A 19,471-nucleotide genomic window follows, 5' to 3' on the forward strand; every position below is an offset into this window, starting at 1 on the left:
CGTGTGTCAAATAGCACTTTTAAAGTAACTATAAATCTAAAATTTAAATTGTTTTTAGTAGTATGTATTTCTCACAAAGTACAAGATTGAATTATAAGATAAATGAGTGGCTAACTCTAATATATAGTGCAACACCCTTTCACAAAAAATTGTGTAACATAATGCCCATTCAAAAGTTTTAGGTATTTAAGTAAAATATTATCTAAGCATAAATTTACCATCTTTAAGATGATTAAAATTTTAATAAAAATTAGAAAAATGTCAGTATTTTTTCTCGTCTCACAAATAAATTACTATAAAAATAATATTGTAATTAAATTATGAAAATTCATTATCCTAATTTTTTATCTGAAAGGTTTATCAATTTATAATAATGTCTTATACATTGATTCCAATTTATTACAAAAATAAATTGCTTATTAACTAATACATTTTTACTATAATGTTGTTTTCAATGAGAAATGAAAATAAACTCTATAAAAGCTGAAATGAGGTTTTGGATCCGATCCTGTTTGACCTGTGCAAGTCTATGACTCAAGGATTCGTGATATTTGGGGCACTGTGAAATCTTTGGATGGCCAAAGTGACTCTCGACGCCTGTCATACGTTAGAGCTCGACTGAGCTGTGTAGGATGAGGCTCACTTCCTTCCAAGACTGTCAGAGAAAAATAAAACGGATTTATTTTTCTGTTGCAAAAAAAAAAAAAAACCTGTAAAATTCCTTGCAGCCAACTATTGTGAATAATTCACTTCTAAAGATATGTCAATCCACAAATTTTGGATCAATTCTATTTTAGCACTGAATCAGAAACATAATCTTTTTCTACCGATTCATGTTTCCCCACATTAATATATATATATATACATTGGCCTCAGGTGGTTTAAGTGCTTCTATTACTTTACGGGCATATAAAACTACCGTCCATTAAACCGTTTTTTTTTTCTTCTTACGCAATATTTCCGTCACATCTCTTAATTCTTTAAAGCTTGTCTTATTTTCTGTCCTTTTGTGGCATTGCATAATTGTGCAAGATCAACAAGAGTTTTAAAAAGTTCCTGCCGTGATCGAAATATCCGTTTGAAGGGGATGCATATAATATCATCGAACTGTTTAATTAAGGTTATCGAAGGTTCTTCCTAGACTGCTAAATTGGATGACATATTTTAGAGAATCGCATATGTATTTTGAATTTTTTTTTTCCTGTGACCAACTGGGTACTAAGAGTTTTTTTTTTTGTGTGTGTCTGATCTACACACCAGAATTTTGTGTAACCGCACTCTTGAGTTATTGAATACACATTTGCATGAGCGACCAATAGACGTCCAGCCCTTTGACAATTCCCATACGATGTTCCGTATACTTCTGAAGTGCAACTAATAAAACCGTAAGCCATATCTCATCTGTCTCACTCGTCCCTTTTTCAACTACTGCAGACATAATTCTAAAAATTATTTTTTCCGACTCAAAAAGATGTAAAACAAAGATTAAAACATCTAGATCGAATATTTTAATAATTATAATACAATGCTTTCTCATTAGGTTATACTTTAAAAAGCAAACATCGAATAAAAAATAATCGAACTGAATCAATTAATTCAATTCTTTTTCTTTTAATGCAATTCTGAAATTAACTAATTTCTGTGAAATCTTATACAAAACAACCGAAACGTTCACTCCTAAATATTTGAAACACACTCACTACATGCTCCGGACCCACTCATGAAACGTCCGGAATCTTATTTAGTGCGCGCCCCCCGCCAAGGTGTCAGAAGACGTCATAATGGACAGTGAGCAGAGTTAACAATACCGTGGCAGAAGAGAGTCGGCGTGTCAGTGGGTGGGAAAATCGGGGGAAAAATCTCGTTGAAACAAAAGTAGGCGGGGAGGGGAAAAAAGTTCGCGTCAAGAGATGATGAAGACGGCATAAAGCAGCTTAAGTACATCTCTGCCCAAGCAAAAAAAGACCAAGTTTTACCTCTCACAGCTTTTTTTCTCTTCACTTTATTTATCCTTTTCCAATTTTTTTTTTTTCACTTCTCTATTATTACTGTTATCTTCGTGCAAGGGGCGCGATCCATTGTTTCCTCAGGATTTGCTGTTTCTCCTCCCCTTTTTGTCTATTTTGATTTCGGATTTTCGACGGAATGAAACAGATTTTCGTCAGAAGGTGACGATTTATTTCGTATAAATTGGAAAGAAAAAAATTGTCAGAGAGATAGAGAGTGAGATTTTACTTTAAAAAAAAGTTGATTCGATATTGACAGAGAAGTAAGGCATTTCCCCCCTCCCCCCCATCTGAAATCTCTCCTACTGTTTCGTTTAAAATTTCGTATATTTATTCTTATGGGAAATTAAAGCGCAAACTTTTATTCAATACAATTTACTTTGTCAAAAATGCGTGCGATTGAGGGATTTTTTTTGTTAAATTTTATTACGTAATATCTGTTTATACAGGGATTTCCAGAAAATTTTGCGATATATCAGTTTTTTGAAATCGTGTAATAAATTTAAGTTTCTAAATGCAGAAAAAAAAAATCCTAGAAGCATTTCGCAGAAAGCAAGACCGGAAAATAACTATCATTTAGTTGCGCAGTCTCTTTTTGAATAATGCGTCATTCTGCTTGGAAGAATGTGCATACAAAAATAATAGTTTTTGCGAAGGAATATATTTACCTTGTAATAAACGCGCCATCTTTTTTTATTTTACTGAAAATGTTAATCGCTAAAAATCAGTACTTCTATGCCAAGAAATGTATTACTTAACTTATTTTGATGAAATATTTCCCCCTTAGTTAAAATTTAAGATAGCTATGATTCATCTTATATAAAATTATTTGTAGGTTATTTTTATCTTTCGAATATTTTCTGAAAAACAAGATGAATAAATTTTACCTTATACTTAAAAGAACTGAACTTTATTAAATTTGCTTTATAAAGTGACAGTTACAGAGGATTCAGTTTCTAGAATGCATTTTATGTCAAATTAGCTGATAAATGTAAACAAGGGTGAAAATATTTTTTCACTTATGAAATGTTAACCCTTTCATTATTTGATGCAAAACTTTCATTAAAACCATGTTGTTTATTCAATATTTGCTGGCAAAAATTAAAGTATTCATTACGCGCTGTAAAGGTTGAAGTCATCTCATAACAAATCAGCTATTTAAAACTATCTATGTAATGCAAACGTAGTGCGTGATTAAGTAAAAATTTATTTAATATACCATTTGCTAAAATTCCTACAGCGTCCGCATGCAAATTCTTTTGAAATGTTTATGAAATTTTTAATATTAAAGATTCTTTAAAATAAATATAAGATAAGATATGTTCAAAATCTTATCGTCCGCCATTTTGTTTTTTTATTGCAGTTTTTAAAATAATTTTAAATTATTTTTTTTAAATTTAAATTATTTATTATTATATAATTATAATTACAAGATATTATAAAATATAAACTCTATCTTACATATACAATTATGTTTCTAATTAAAATGATGAAATCTGCTCCATCAACACATTTTAGTACCTTATGGATTGTCGAAAAATGACAGATTATCCCAAACGATTTTGAAAAAAGCAGGAAGCTCATTTTTTCTATAACTTATTAATCATTTTAAAAAAATGATTCCAAATTTGATGATAGATTTTAAATGGCACCGTCAATATGTGTTTACAAAATGGGATAGGAAAACTGACATTTCAACAAACTATTTCTATCTCCATTAAAAGAAAATAATGAAGATTTAGATTAACTGTAAGATCCATAGTCTTCAAGCTCATTTTCAAATGAAAAAAGCATGCTTGGATATCCATAAGGTAAAATAAATCTTATTGAAATACCTTTCTTTTCCGAATATTTGTTATTTTAAATAAATTTTGAGCGCTTCCTTTCTATTTGTTTTTGCTACTGGGCGTGCGCAATGGGAATAAAGTTTTTCATTAATAAATGAGTTCATAATCTAATTTTTTTTTATATTGAAACACTCCCGATTCTCCTTCATTTCTCATTCTCCATTGAATTTCTGAACAAAATTTGAAGAAAATCTATTTCCTTGTTTTGGTTACTACATGAGCACGTAATGCGTTTCTTATTTATTTTTATAGATTAAATGCCACTGACTGGACTTTAGCTAGGATTTCTTTAAGCGTAGGTTTCAATTCCGAATGAGGATGCGTGGGTATAATAATAGAATGAGAACATTTTCTTACTTTAAATTCTGAACTCATTAGCAAAATTTAAACATCTTAATGCTAATAAATCAATATTTTTTTTTTAAATCTTTATTTCAAGAGTTTTATTAAAATCTCTTTAATAACTTTTTGGTGACTGAATCCTCAATGATTACTAAATAACGTTTCATTGTCTTACATAGATAAATTCTTTATAAAAATATTTTCTACTGTAACAGTTTTTCATGATGGGAAAATTTCTGCATACTTTCCGATATCGGTTCAAAGAAACTTCGTTTGAAAATTTGATTATAAAGCTTTATCCATGTTGTATTCTGAATTTGATAATTAGAATAATTATGATTGGATTTGTACTGGCTTGATATTCGTTGCAGGAGAGGTTAAAAAATCGTCGAATTCATAGATGGGTCATCCAAGAGAAAGGCCTTAGAAATGGAAGGAATTGTAAATTTCATTTTGCAATAAAATTTTTTTGACTGCAGATTATTTGAAATAATATTTGTTAAGCAAATGATCACCTCCTCATAATGAACAATGTTTGCACTGACATGTTTTAATAGCTTGACTACTTAGAAGTTATAATGCTAAAAAAATTTTTCAGCCTCTTCACTTCGATTGTTCTTCAACCTGAAGTTTTGATACCTTTTCGGAAATTATGTCAGCGGTTCTACTTTTTTCATCACTGCTCCAATCTTTATTGAATAAGAAAAGGAAAAGGCAGAGAGAGCTACATTTTCGTTTCCTTGCATTTCTGGATAAATGGAATATATCTTTGCTTCCTGGATAGTTAACAAGATTTTTTTCTCCACTTTTTGGAGTGTTTTAAAATATTTCAGGTGAAAATAGAATGGATGACATTTTTTTCTCCTCAAGAGGGGCTTTTAGGGGATAAAAAAGGTTCATTAGCCCTGAGCCAATTCCTCCATTTTTATTGTTTTATAACAAAATGAAAATTATCAGAAATAGCAAACAACAACAATTACTGTAGGTTTATAGACGATGGAGACGAGATGTGACATAGAATATTATTCAACAATATTTAAAACTATAGCATCACAAGAACTTGTGAGATGTAAATACCTAAATTGGATCAACCTACTCCTTTTTCTCAAACTGACATTCATATGATAAACTTGTTTCCTTTCAAAACCATGCTGAATCAAACGAGTACATTGTACTAGACAGAAACACTTGTCAAATGGTTCAGTTTTAATGTTAGTCAAAAGTTATACTTAACTCATTTTAGCGAAAATTGAGAGCAGGGCCACTGTGTTTCTCAGTATCGCATATATAGAGGGACAGATTTATCTGATATAAATCGAATCTTCGGTTAAATCCAGATTCGAACAGAGAATCTTCTGATCGTTCAAGCTGAAACTTTGCCATGGTACCTTTAAATTTCTCTTATTACGAATGAATAAGTAAAAGAGAAGAAATGTACTTAATTTCTCTTTTACTTGTTACTTATTATCTTTCCATAACACAAAATTATCAATTTTTTTTCCTGTGCACTTTTTAAAGGATTTTTTAATGGAAATTAATAACAAGAATTCTTCGATGATCGAATGTACTTTTATTTACCTGAGGTCTTTGGTGGCGTCTCCTCTTACGAGAGGGGTTTCCAGCGATCCATCCAATCGTAAGCCACCAGAGTCTGGAATTTGAAGAAACATCTCGAGTTAGGTCTTAAAGATAAAAATTGAAATAATAAAAATAATTCTTGGGAAATAAATTGCAATAAATAGTATAATTTATTTCACGTGGTCTATCCAGATTAACCATGAATCATAAGGTGGATTAAGGACTCGTGTTGAAGGGAAGAGTGCAGTTTCTGTTGGCCAAAGCGATCTTGGAAAAACTAGATATCAAGTCATCTAGAAATATGAATTTAGCTTCAGTATATGGGGAAAGAGGTCGCTTCTTGGAGGATTTTCAGGAAGAAATGTTTTATCTTAAAAGTAAACCTGGAAGACAAAATTCAGCCTGTAATATGTTACTGAAATACGTATTGACTACTTGTTACGATTAACACTTATTAACATCCGGCACGCTCGATGTGTTAGAGAAATGTCAGAGAACCAATTAGAGGCGTGCAATATATTGATAGCAGTAGAGTAGCGCACTCACATCCGGTCTCCTATGATTTTCAACCGACTTCTATGGAAAAGCCTTGCAAGGATTTGTCCTATACCTTAGCACGGCTGTAAATACATGTGCCCTTCACAAATGGCATCAATATGTTTCAAATCTGTTAATCGCTTTTTGGTCATTTTGTCAGTACAGGTCGCCAGACACAAATGACTCAAGGACACCGAGTTTTAGACAGCTTAAAGACTCTATTTCCGATTGAAGTTTCTTATCCTTTCGATGCCTTAACCACTGCTGAAATTATGATAAATAATATCCGAGGCAAGCAAATCCAATTAATTTAATTCAGCTATGATACACATCCGTTTAAAAGAACAATTTCTGCTTTTCCGTAAGGAACTGATACCCTTAAGTCACTGTAAATATTAATTTTATAAAAAGACAAATTAAACAATCTTAATTACTTTACTATCTTCCGTTCATAAAATTAACAATGAGAGTTCTAGCCGATTTCTGAGAAATCATTTTTAAATCTTGAATAGGAGTATTTCGTAAAAGTTTTAGCAACATATTGCTCTATAATGGCAAATATATGAGGTTCTACCGTATGAGGTACCTAATGATAGTCTTTAAAAAATCTTGGTATTACGATTTCTAAACAAAAGATATAAGCACATTTAAAATTATACCTGATGAACAATATTTTAATAAGCAAAAATATTCAGAAATAGCTAAAAAAGTTTAATCTTTAAAAGAGTATGTGCAATAAAAACATACGCCTCAATAATATGTGTTTAGTCAAACGACTTTTTTTTTTTACTTTCTGTTTAATTACTTTGATGACTATAAGAAATTTTTCACCTTTACTTTGTCATAAGACATTAATCGTTGACTCTTTATTGTAATGTCTGAATTTCTTCTTTTTGGATTTTCGTAATTTATCGCTTTTTTTTTTCATTTATAGAATCAGAGAAGTAGGTCTGGGCTTACAGGTTCATTGATCTGCTCCCCAGTACCACAAATAATATATGCTTTTTTATATTAATCATATTTATTATAATTGTATTTTAAAAGATCATCCCATTTGTTAATATTGGAAAAATTCTGCTGTTGGATTACTAAGCTCACTTAATTTATCCCGAATCTGCTCCTGATCTAATAGGGAACATTTCATATATTTTTGAACACATCTGAATTGCAAACATTAATAAAAAATGATCTGTTTAATAAGATCTGCATGACCAACGGAAAGTTTTAAGGCATTCATTTTCCAGTTCTAATGAATGACGAAACACGAATTGTGTCATTCATCGGTAATGTGTTCTCTCGCAGATTTAGTACATTTAAAGTGGAAAACGCAGGCATATTTGGAATGCTACGCACATTTAAAGATTAATTAATAACTTCTGCATTTTGTTTTAAGCATGCTTAAAATTAGTATATATATACACTTATAATGCCACGAGTTTTTAGTTAAATTAGATATTGAATTATATGCTTTACCATAATTTTCTTCGTCAATTCCTATTTCCCGTTCTCATTAAAATTTACTAATTTCGAATTATTGATAAAGACTATGTAATTTGATGACGATGAGACAATGGGAAAGATTCGAAAAAATATGAATGATTATAAAAGTAATAAAAATAAAGTGCTAAAGATAATAGAAGTATAAAGAATGAAATAATATGATTGATAATATGAACTTCAACTGCGAAGTGAATATAAACAATCTATTTCTACTCAACTTAGATCAGTACTGTGAAAAATGCTGCAATGACAGTAAAACATTATTTCGGAAAGATTCAGCAGCTAAGAATTTAGTATCCGCAGTGTGTGATCTCATTGTCATTTACACTCATGTCCATAAATTAAGGAAAATGCAAGTTCAGAAAAGAAAGAATTAGAAGCAAAACAAATGTGACTTATTTGTAAAGCCTATTTATTAAAAGAAAGGTAAAGAGCGAAAAAGAGCTATATGTTTAATATCATTAGTAAAAATTGCAATTTTTTTGCTCCTTGGAACAAATTACAAAAAAAAAAAAAAAAGCATTTACAAAACCCAGTATTACATGGTTGCTATGATGGTTAATACATAGTATGTCTCCCAGACGATGCAATACAGTCCGTACAACTCCTAGGCATGCGGAGTTTCAAATTATCGATCTGATCTTGAGGAATATTACACCACTCATTAAGCAATGCTTTCCGAAGTTCCGGTAGATATCTAGGAGGTGGTTGACGGGCTGCAACCAAGCATGTCCCACACATTCTCTACTGAATTATTGGATTGAAAGGCTTACAAAGCGCTTGCGAACAATTTTACTTCTTTGCCTGTATTCCTTATTCATCACTCTCTTACACTCTCGTCATTGTGACGTACTATCGTTGTCATCTGGTGGCTTCCAGCAATTTGCATATGATTTTTGAAGATGTGTGTAGTCATTTTATGGGTCATATACGTATTTTAGAGTTCTATTTTCGCGTGACTCTGAATTATCCTTAATTTATGGACATGAGTGCATATTAGCACTCAAGTAACCAGACGTGCTGGATTAAGCAACATTTTTTGATTACTTAACCTTCGGTTCGTGATGGGTAGAAATCCATTCTCTTCCTTTTTAATCGTGTTTTTTATTTCTAAACACAAAAAAGCACAAAATGATGATTCAGTTAATGCAAATTATTGTTCAAAAACATGTTGCCATTTACCAGATACTACCATGTGATTGGCCGAAACTACCATTTCGTGAGGATCCACTTGCAGCAGAACATTGCCGGTTGTTCCCCGGACCAGAAAGTAGTTTCCTACTGCCTGAAGCCCGGCTTCTCCTGCAAAACAGAAATAAAAATATTTGTATCCTTTACTGATTATTTACTTTGCTTTTTAAGCTCCATCCTGCCTTATTATATGATGCTTTACTTTAAGACAAAATTAAAGTCTCTTATAAATAAAAGCGAAATTAATTTGATTGCACAATTCAGAATTAAACGGAAGTGTTCCAACGCTCAAAATTTATATCAGGAAGTCTATTATTAAAATAAAATCACAATAAAAGTCGAATTGTCCCAGAAATAATTTCTCAAACAAATGTTTTATGATATGAGTTTGTAGAACGGTTTAATTTTTGATAATATCATTTTCAATAGTCTAAGATGCTTTAAATTCTTATTTAACATCGCATGTTTGTAAGGTTGGAATTTTGTGTCTGATTTTTCAATCATTCCTTCATCATTCAATCATAGCATATGTGCATAATTACTGATTCGCATGACAAATAGTTAATAATTTTGGGTTCAATAACTTAATAATCTCGGAACTTTTAATCATCAATTAATAAGTGTGCAAGTAGAGACTCGGCTGTGAAGTTGGTCGCATTGAGAAAAATACTTTATATACCGATTCGCCTGTCATTTTAGATTAATGTAGCTTAGTCATTGATATTTTCTTGACATAAGTCATTTGCAAGTTATCATTCCGTGTGTGTCAATTTTATAAGAAACTGATTTCGACAAGCAACATTTACACCATTGCATTCTGTTCTGTTTCATTATGGAAAAAATATTGCTCAAGCTACGGAATAGATTAATTAGATTTTGGATGATCATTCTGTGAGTTTTTCAATAGCCAAACATGTTATTTGTAAGATTTTGAGATGAAAATTTTAGATTTGTGGACCCAGGTGAATATCAATTGCATAAACGAATATTCATATCAAGAAAGCATTATTGTGTGTCTGATGGAATTGGAAAACAATAATTTACAATGAGCTGCTGGAACTTGGTCAATTTGTGAAAGTTAAACGTTATCAGACCAAACTGATCACTTTAAAGGATGTTTTGGAGGAAACTTTAGGGCCATTTACGGCTAAGGAAGGCGGAAAATTATATTGTTTCACGACAACGTTCGCCCACATAAGTGAAATCAGAAATTCATCTTCTCTTTAAAATGGGAAGTTGTCCAGCAGGCCGCATATTCTTCATAATTAGCTCCTTTTGGTTACCACATATTCAGATCGATGTCGTCATTTTTGAAAGGCCAGCAGTTCACGAAATTTGCAGATGTATGAAAATGGCTTAGTTACTATCTTGCTTTGAAAACACCAAATTTCTATAGTGAAGGCATTCATCATAAATCTGATAAATGGAAAAAGTCCTTAATGGCGAATATTTCAGTTATTAATCATAACAACAAGTTTTTTTTTTAATAAAGTAATATGTGAAAAAATTCCGAGTTTATACTTGCACACCTAATTATACATTAATTTAAAAGGAAATTGACTCCGCGAAGATAGCATCATCCATTTGTGAGATTTTCCCTTTTAATTTCCAGAATATTTGTAATCAAAAATCGTGAAATATATTAAAAATTAAAAAGTTGTAATTGATAAAAAAATTTTAAGTTTTTATATTAATATAGTAAAAAGTAGAAAATATTTTTGCATCGAACATCTAGTCCATCATTTTGATAAACAGTTAATTCTCCTAATATTTTGATGTAAGAATGTCTATTACCACCTATGTAGGGATTGCAATACCGAACCAAAATTTCAATACCGGTATTCGGTATTTTTTAGATCTTAATACCGGGATACCGGTTTTAATACCGGTATTAGAAATCTTAGAAAAAGAAAGAAAACACAGGTTTTTCTTTGTTTTATTTGGCAGTTTTATAAGAGAGTGTAAATATCACAAAAAATAATATGGAACTTATAAATTATAACAGTATATAAAGAATCACAAAAAAGTAAAGGAACAACTTATTTATTTAAATCACAAAAAAAGTGTAAATATCTATTCAGTCTGTGTGTATACTATTACAAATTTTTGAAATGTGATCTTAAAAAACATGATGCATCAATTGTACTGTCATTAAAGCTGAAAAGTAATTTTGTGTAAAAATTACCAGCTGTCGAAAATGCTCTTTCGGCATCTACGCTAGTTGGCGATAATGTTAGCAATACGCGATATACTTTTTCCAAGTATTTACCTCTAAATCCCTCATCTTCAAATAAATCAATTTCTTGTCGAATGGTTTTGGATATAGCTGATTTCTGTATTGTATTTTGGTTCGTTGATTTTTTTTATTTATCGCTAATTCTAATTTTTGTTCAAGAGATAATTCCTTTTCACTATCGACATTAGTATCTTCATAATCTTCGATAACTGAACCGAATTCTTTTGAATGTGGATAGGTTTGTGGGTAAAAAATTGTAAGAAAATTTACTATAAACTTAATCAGATTATTTTCTTTTCTTCTTTTACATTTTCATTTTTAAAATCATTATAATTATGTAAATACCATAAGACATTTTCTATTTCGGTATGCCTTTCTTTTATGCGATTTTTCAATGTAATATATAATTCTTCAGATAGTGATGTGTGCTGTTCTCTCATGATTGCAACATAAATTTATTGTTGCATTAGCTGTTAATAAATTAAAATCTCTCCGACATAATGCCTCTATACTCAGTTTTATTGGAAGTAGAGCTCATATAGTTCTGGATATTAAGTCGAATTCACTGTCTGAAAAATTAATTTGCAGGTTTAAGTCGATAATTGCTTTTTGAATTGGATTTTGAATTTTTGAATTAAATTTCAAAAACCGTTCCATCATTAGGAGTAAACTGTTCAAACGTGTCTTAGAATCTATTATTAACATATATTCTATTTTATGTTCAATTAGTATATATTTTTGTAATATGGCATTTTTTGTAGGCGAACGTTTAAATATCTTAACAATTTTTCGAACTTTATAAATTATAGGAAGCAATTCTTGATGGATTAATATTTCATCCTCATTAGCAATATCAATTTCCACAATTACATTGGCATTATCTTCATTGTCAATATCACTCTCACTCTTACTCTCTTCAATGTCGGAATCCGAAGTTTCTATATCCACAATATTTGGATTCTTCTGTTCTTTATTTATTTATTTATTATTTTTTTTTTTGGTATAGTACATCTATTACTCCTAATTGAATTCCATGAGCATAGCACAATTGCTGATTTGCACCAATCAATTTTCCAAATTTTTTCATAACTGTTGCTCCATTAGTCGTCATGGATACAATATCTTTTTACAGGGATAATCCACGTTTCGCTAATTTAGAATTTAAGCAATTAATTAAGCCATTAATTAGATAATTTATTTCGCCCGTTAGGGAGACATAAAAACAAAAACGTATACTATTTTGCTATGTTGGCGATCCCTCAACATATAGTGGAGACAATTTAAAAAATTTCTAGTAAATACCGAAAAACCGGTATTTAAACTTGTGAATACCGGTATTACGAAATTGTAAAATGGCTCAAAATACCGGTATTCGGTATCCCGGTATACCGGTATTGCAATCCCTACACCTATGTCATGTCTTTTGGCGTGTTTTTTTTTAAATTGTGGATTGACAATGCATTTTTTTCGATTTTAATGCATAATTATAATTTGAGGATTCCTGGACAAAATGTAGTTGTGGAATCGTAAACTTCACATTTTGTATGCATTTTTTATGCAGAGATTACTGAGTTGAATTTTGTTAATATCTTCTTCCAGCATTATTTTTTTATTTTGTATTTGCCATTATATTTCAGCTGAAATGGGATTTCACCGTTTTCGGAATCGCATTCTTCAGTTTTGAGATCGATTCATTTTCTTTTATGTAATAATTCTTCAATATTTTTAACATCTCAAATACTTTTCATTTAAATTTCTTTCTTTTATCGATCATTTTATCATACTTATTTTACTTCACAGTATTAATGTTTGGCAATTCCTTATTTTATGAATTTCTTTTTTTTTTTTTTTAGTTCCAAGCCTATGTCATGTCCGATTTCTTTCTGTTATTGGATCACTGTTTGTTCCAAACCCATTTTAATAATTATTTTTTGATTTGATTGTTTCCTGAACACTGCGGATAGAGAAGATTCTGCTACAAAAAAATAAAGCTTTTAATCTTATAATCTATTTATATCTACAATGTACTACAAATAATATTTTTTTATTAATACGTTTTCAGTCTCGCTTTCTGTTTGTGTGTTCAGCGAAAATTTTGGAATCGATTTTAGAACTCTCCGATACGCAAGACAAGAAATTTTATACATATTTAAGAATAGATAGAATAGAACTGGATGAAAACGAAATATTGTTTCACTTTCTTGCCTATTTGTATGTTTGTCTTACAGATTTTGCAATCGATTATAATGTGAAGCATAATTACAATCTAGCATGCAATTAGACCGTATATTTGGACAAGAAAAGGCTCTTGCACCAATAAAACCTAACAACGACGATAACAACAATCGATTAAAAATGTTCATTACAGACAGGAGGCGCCAAGTCAAGGCATTAGTTCATCGGGAAGTTAATTTATAACTGATTGTAATTTCTCACACACAAGATCTAAAAATAAAAAAAAATAATTATTATTATTTCAATATTTTTAATATACGTTTTAGATGGATTACACACTTTTAAGTAATTTTTCCTAGTCCCATACAGATTGTCCTGAAAATTTGTGATTGTAAATTTTTAAAATTCATTCTGAAATGGATATAACCGTTTTTTTCCCTATATTACAGAAATCAAGAATACACTTTATTTCTCTATTGTACAAGAAATTCGGGTTATTTTAAGTTCTTAAATTTTCAAAATTGCTTTTAAATGACCGCCTGCATCAATAAATGCGGGTCTTCTAACAGACTAAGTCTCGCTTTTCTTTCACCGCCATCTATAAGATTTCTCTTCGCATACGCAGCCATCCAAGAGAGGATTCTGCCACGCTAGGTCCACACTCCCACTTTCATTTAAGTGCTCTTGCATTTCATTAAAAAAATTTCGTTTATAATCGAAATTTTATTCGATTTTAATCAGTGTCCATACAGTTCTGTGAGCTATTTTGGAGCAGTGGAGACGTGACACGGGAGGTTCTTTAAGCATTTGAATCGGAGTATATTTTTGCTTGAAAAGGCCATAAGATTAATACTCGAAACAGCGATTAACTTCCTAAACGAATAATATTCTGCTTTAAAATCAAATGCAATTAACTCATTAAGCTTCACCGGTGATTGGCATGACACTTTACCTTTGGACTTCGTTAGTCATCAGTGAGAAAAAAGATCGCTTTTTGTTCTGTTACCGAATATATGTTCAATATATATTCGTTCAGTTCGTATCTATCTCTATAGATTGGCCATATACAATTAATTTTTTAAAATTTTTCTATGAATAAATTTCTATTTTACAAATGATGAAATTTCTATGAATAAATTTCAAGAAAGAACCTAAATACCTCTTGTTATTTTATTTATAAAATTGAAATGTGAATATCTATTCGATGTCATGAGTATATCGAAGAAATCGGATGCCTAGGGCTATAACAAAAAGGTGGTTGACAAAGGCTAGGAACTTATCGAGTTAAATATTCTGAAAAACAAGCTGAATTTCCTAAATAACAGACAACTTGATAATCAAAAGTGAAAATTGAATAACTTACCCAAGCTAAGAATGTTTGTAATGAATCCTCGACTGTTCCGTGCTTTCATAGTAACATTTCCAGCCGACTCCAGTTTCAGAGACTGGGACTGCAATTAGAAACAGAGCTAACTACAGTCATTTTTCCTGAATAAAATTCTGAATATTGGCCAGCAAAAAAGTATGAAAGGAAAAAAATTTTAATGAAATCTACGATCGCAAATTTCAAGTTATCATGTGAGAACATTATTATTTTTATGTCATTATTTGTCTTAATTAATTTAAGTCATTAACCAGTTTAAACCGGTTTGAAGCAATCACGAGATTTCTCTCTCTCCCTCTCTCTCTCTAAAATTAAAAAAAATTATATATATATATATATATATATATATATATATATATATATATATATATATATATATATATATATATATATATATATATATATATAATTTTTTAAAAAATTTTCATTTTCAATTTTTCTAGCTGGCAAACAAAAAACAAAGTTTTGGAGCTCGACCGATTTTGAGATAAAATAACAGCTATGATGTATGTCATAGTTCTACGTCAACCTTTTAAAAACGCATCTGCTGTCAGAGAAGCATACGTAATAATGAAGCAATACTCGTAAAAGCAGGTCAACCTTTTACCTTTTTTTAAAAAAACGCATCTGCTTTCAAAGAAGTATACCTAATAATAATAATGCCATACTGGTAAAAGCAGGTAAAAAAATGTATGTGATTAAAAGATGATGATGAAAATTGCCATTTATGCTTAATTCATTACTTCAATATTCATTGTCTACGCAATTTCGAGCTTCAAAACTCCCTAACCAAAACAATATCATCTTCTCACACGATAATAATATTTTAGAAGTCACGAAGATCAGTGAAACAATACAGAATTTTAAAAAAGCTTTTAAAAATACATTTTAATTAATGAGCTAAAAAATAGAAAATGGTTTTCCAAACAAAATCATGAAAATGTGAGCTGTTAATATATATATAAATTAACAAACTAGATTTTTTTAGCTTTGATAATATATTTGAAATTTTAATGAATATTTAGAAATTTCTTCTTTTCTTTAAGAAATATTATTGCCTATAGCAACGAAATGAGGAAGTTGCAAAAAATAAAGAAGAACGGACCAGAACTCCAGTTAGAACAGAACGCCGTCTCATACCCCCGTATCCGTGACCATTCTGGTCACTGAACGGTTTGGTGGGCATGTTACGGGAATTTTATTTAATTAACAAAATATTTATAGTAGGAAAACAGAACAAAAATAACTTTTTACAGAATTTACAATTGTATAAGAAATTAGATTGAGATGAGAGCGTTTACATAATTTTTCAACTTAGAAATATAATGCTGAGAGATAAAATGTGTAAAAATATACATATAATCTGTGTTCACTTATTTTTTATGATATAGTAGATCATAATGCAGTTAAAAAAATCAGATGGAAAACAATTTGATAAATGGAAATGAAGAGAATCTCTGTTTGATTGAAATGTGTGACAGGAGACTGCTGTGCTTGTTTTTTCCCTTAGTCTTTTTTAGTGTGAGACTTGATGTTGAGAGCTATGGAGGCAAGAATAGATCTCTATTTTCACTTATAAATTTGATTATACTGTGGATTTTTTGCCTGGAAAGGAAGTTGGCGGCGACTCTTTTCAGCCATTCCTGTTCATGGCTTGGTGATGGTTTTTTCATATGCCAGGAGATTGTAAGGATGCATTCCGTAGCATAATGAAGTGCGGTGCCTATCCCACCACAACTGCACTGGTCACTCTCAGACAGGTTGAACCTTTTGAGGTAGGCAGGAAAAGGGCCGTGTTCTGAGAAGAAAATAATTTCCTCTCTGTTCCAGTTAGTGGGATTAAGGTTGACTGAAGGTAGGATATTAAAAATTTTTCTGCCTGTGACACCATTGCTAAAATTTCCTTGCCATTCCTCAGGCATGTCTTTCTGGAGGAGGGCTTTTATATGTGGTTTAGGAAGCTTTGTTTGCATATAAAATTGCCCATTTTGCGTTGCGTCCTTTGTCAGTTGATCTACGTTTTCATTGTCTATATTGCCCGCATGTGCTTTAACCCATGAAACTTTTACTGTTGGTTTTGAAAGCAGGACACCAAAAATTTCTCTTGCTGTTTGATTTATGCTCTTTGGATTTGAAGATGCCATGATACTAGCTCTATTGTAGACATGTATTTTAAAAGCATTGTTGTTTGAAAACTGAGATGTATATTTTACTGCTTCATGAAGTGCAGTGAGTTCAGCTTTGAAAACAATAGTGTTGTCATTCAATTTGGCAGCCCAGTGGTAGGACCAAGAATCATTGAACAGAACACAATGACTCAACAGAACACAACAGAACGCAGCTCCAACTCCATGTTCTGTTTTTGAGCCATCTGTAAAGATATTGATATTGTTTATTTGAGATAAATTTATTCCTTCATCTTCCAATGAGATTTGGTTGGGATTGAGATGCTGTGTAGGGGGAGTAGACCAACCAGTTGCTTTCTTCTCAAGATCTTCTGGTTGAATCTCTGTTATATTATGCGTAAGAGGGATTCTTAGGCTATAAATTGTCGTTAGTCTGGCTTCAAACTGTAATTGCATGTGCAGGGGGGGGGCGGGTGCCGAGAATGGTTTGTAGCGCTGCTGTTGGAGTTGTGCGGTAAGCACCTGAAATATAGAGAAGAAATGGTCTCTGAATGGTGGAAAAGCTTCCTCTTCATTCTATATGTTGGGTTTAGACACCACGCTGATGAACCGTGGGTGAGCATCCTCTCAACTACTGTCTTGTAAAGAATTCTTTTGTGTTTCTGAGAGATTCCCCATGTGCTGCCAGCGATTCTTTTGAGGTTTTGGTGCATTTTAATGGCTTTTTCTCTTTGTTTTTCTATGTGTTCTAGCCAGTTTAATTGGTCATCAACGTGCTCCTAGATTTTTAATAGATTTGTTTCTCTTAATGGTGTCTCCATTCCATATGATTCTGGTACCTCTCGCCATTTTGCTGAATAAAATATGGGTTGTTTTTTCCGTGGAGATGGAAAGTTGATTATTTGAGCACCAGGAGTTAAAGTTGGCTATTGCAAGTTCAGTTTCTCTTTCCAGGCTATTTTTTATGCCCGCTTCGATAACCAGTACAAAATCACATGCAAAGGCTTGGATGTGCACATTTTCTGGCCAGACCTGCTTGAGAATTTCGTTGGCTACGAGATTCCACGGAGCGGGACCACTGCATGATCCGTGAGGGCAGCCTTGTCTCTGATCTTTCATGGCCCTACCTTCTGGAGTCATTAGGGTCACTTTCCTGTTTTGGAGGAGACTGTGAAAGAGACGATTGATGTTTAAAGAACAGGGACTTTCATCCAGACTCTTGAGAATTTCTTAGTGTTGCAAGTTGTCAAAGGCTCCTTTTATATCAATAGAGAGCACTAAGACATGCTTGCCCTCTCTTCTTGCAGCTTGAATTTTGTTTATCAGCTCATGGATGGCTGTGTCTACTGATTTGCCTTCTCTAAACCCATGTTGACGCTCGTTGAGGCTATTAGTGGTCTCAAGATGATAAGTTAACCTTCGGTTCATCAATTTCTCTAGTACCTTCCCGATTGTTGGCAAGAGAGAAATGGGTTGATATGAAGATGCCAGTCTCTGATCCTTTCCTTGTTTTTAGATTAAAATAATATTTCCGATTGAACTCAAGTTAGAGAAATGTACGCTATGTCAAAATAAAAACAGAGAAAAAAGTTTCATGGAGTTATCTGCAAAATTTTCGTAAATATTGCGCTTAAAATCATGAACTTACCAGGATTTGAGAAAGGGTTCACCCTAAAATTAAAAATTGTAATATCTGGTATTATCATGCAGATTTCTAGAACGAAGGAACGGCGATGTAAAATTTAAGGTACGAAGAAAATGAACAAAAATAGCAATTAAAAAAAATCTGAAAACGTTGTTGGGAAATAGAAGCAAACAAATTCACGGCATTCATGCGGTAATTAAAATACCTAATTAAAACCTAGAGGTCATACAGCTGTTAAAGTAGATTCACGATTTGAATGTTTTATCTTGATAAACATTGTGCAGACATGAAAATATCGAAAATAAATACGCATTGCTTAATGGATACTTGGTAGATCCTCAGAAATAAAATACTACAAAGTGAAAGCAAAGTTAACTGGTAAAGATGGCGAAAATAATTTTGATTGCATTTAAACTGGACATTTGCTGTCAAATGCGAAAAATTTCGCATGAAATCAAAAATGAGTTCAAAAAGGAAAGAAATTAAAGATAAGGAATTTAATAGCTTCATGACAATTCATAATAGAAAGATTATTCAATTCAAAAGAATAATTGCCTCCTCACGACGAACAATTTTTATTAAAATTTTGGTTTAATCTGTCCATCCCCTTAGAAATTAAGAATCCAGAACACTACTCGTAGGTAAAAAAGAATACAATCGATGTTTTATTTAGTTCTTTTGTTACCTCAACGTGGGGTTCGTAGCCTCGTGATGGACTGCAGCTACGAGACTGGACTGAATTTCAAAGACGATGCACCGTGGCTACGAATAGCATATCCTGAAGGTTAATATAAATACAAAAGAGAATCTAACTTTTGGCTATTTTTTATTTGGCTGAGTTTTGGAAGGTGATTTTTTTTATCGACTACCAGATTTTTGGGAAAAAAAAACTTTTCTACTTTTT

The 19,471-nt window shown here is 31.5% G+C and overlaps 1 protein-coding gene across 1 annotated transcript in view; it reads right to left on the reverse strand.

Moving 5' to 3' along the window:
• The window catches only part of LOC129963462 (delta-sarcoglycan-like), a 93,185-nt gene that overhangs the window by 20,682 nt on the left and 53,032 nt on the right, over nucleotides 1–19,471 (reverse strand). Inside the window, exons 4-6 of the mRNA XM_056077859.1 lie at nucleotides 14,776–14,863; nucleotides 8,993–9,112; nucleotides 5,774–5,846 (exon numbers count right to left, since the gene is read on the reverse strand). Of these exons, the coding sequence (XP_055933834.1) occupies nucleotides 5,774–5,846; nucleotides 8,993–9,112; nucleotides 14,776–14,863 (281 nt within the window). The remainder of the gene's footprint in view (nucleotides 1–5,773; nucleotides 5,847–8,992; nucleotides 9,113–14,775; nucleotides 14,864–19,471) is intronic.

This window comes from Argiope bruennichi, chromosome 3, assembly GCF_947563725.1.
Source record: "Argiope bruennichi chromosome 3, qqArgBrue1.1, whole genome shotgun sequence".
NCBI classification, from domain to species: domain Eukaryota; kingdom Metazoa; phylum Arthropoda; class Arachnida; order Araneae; family Araneidae; genus Argiope; species Argiope bruennichi.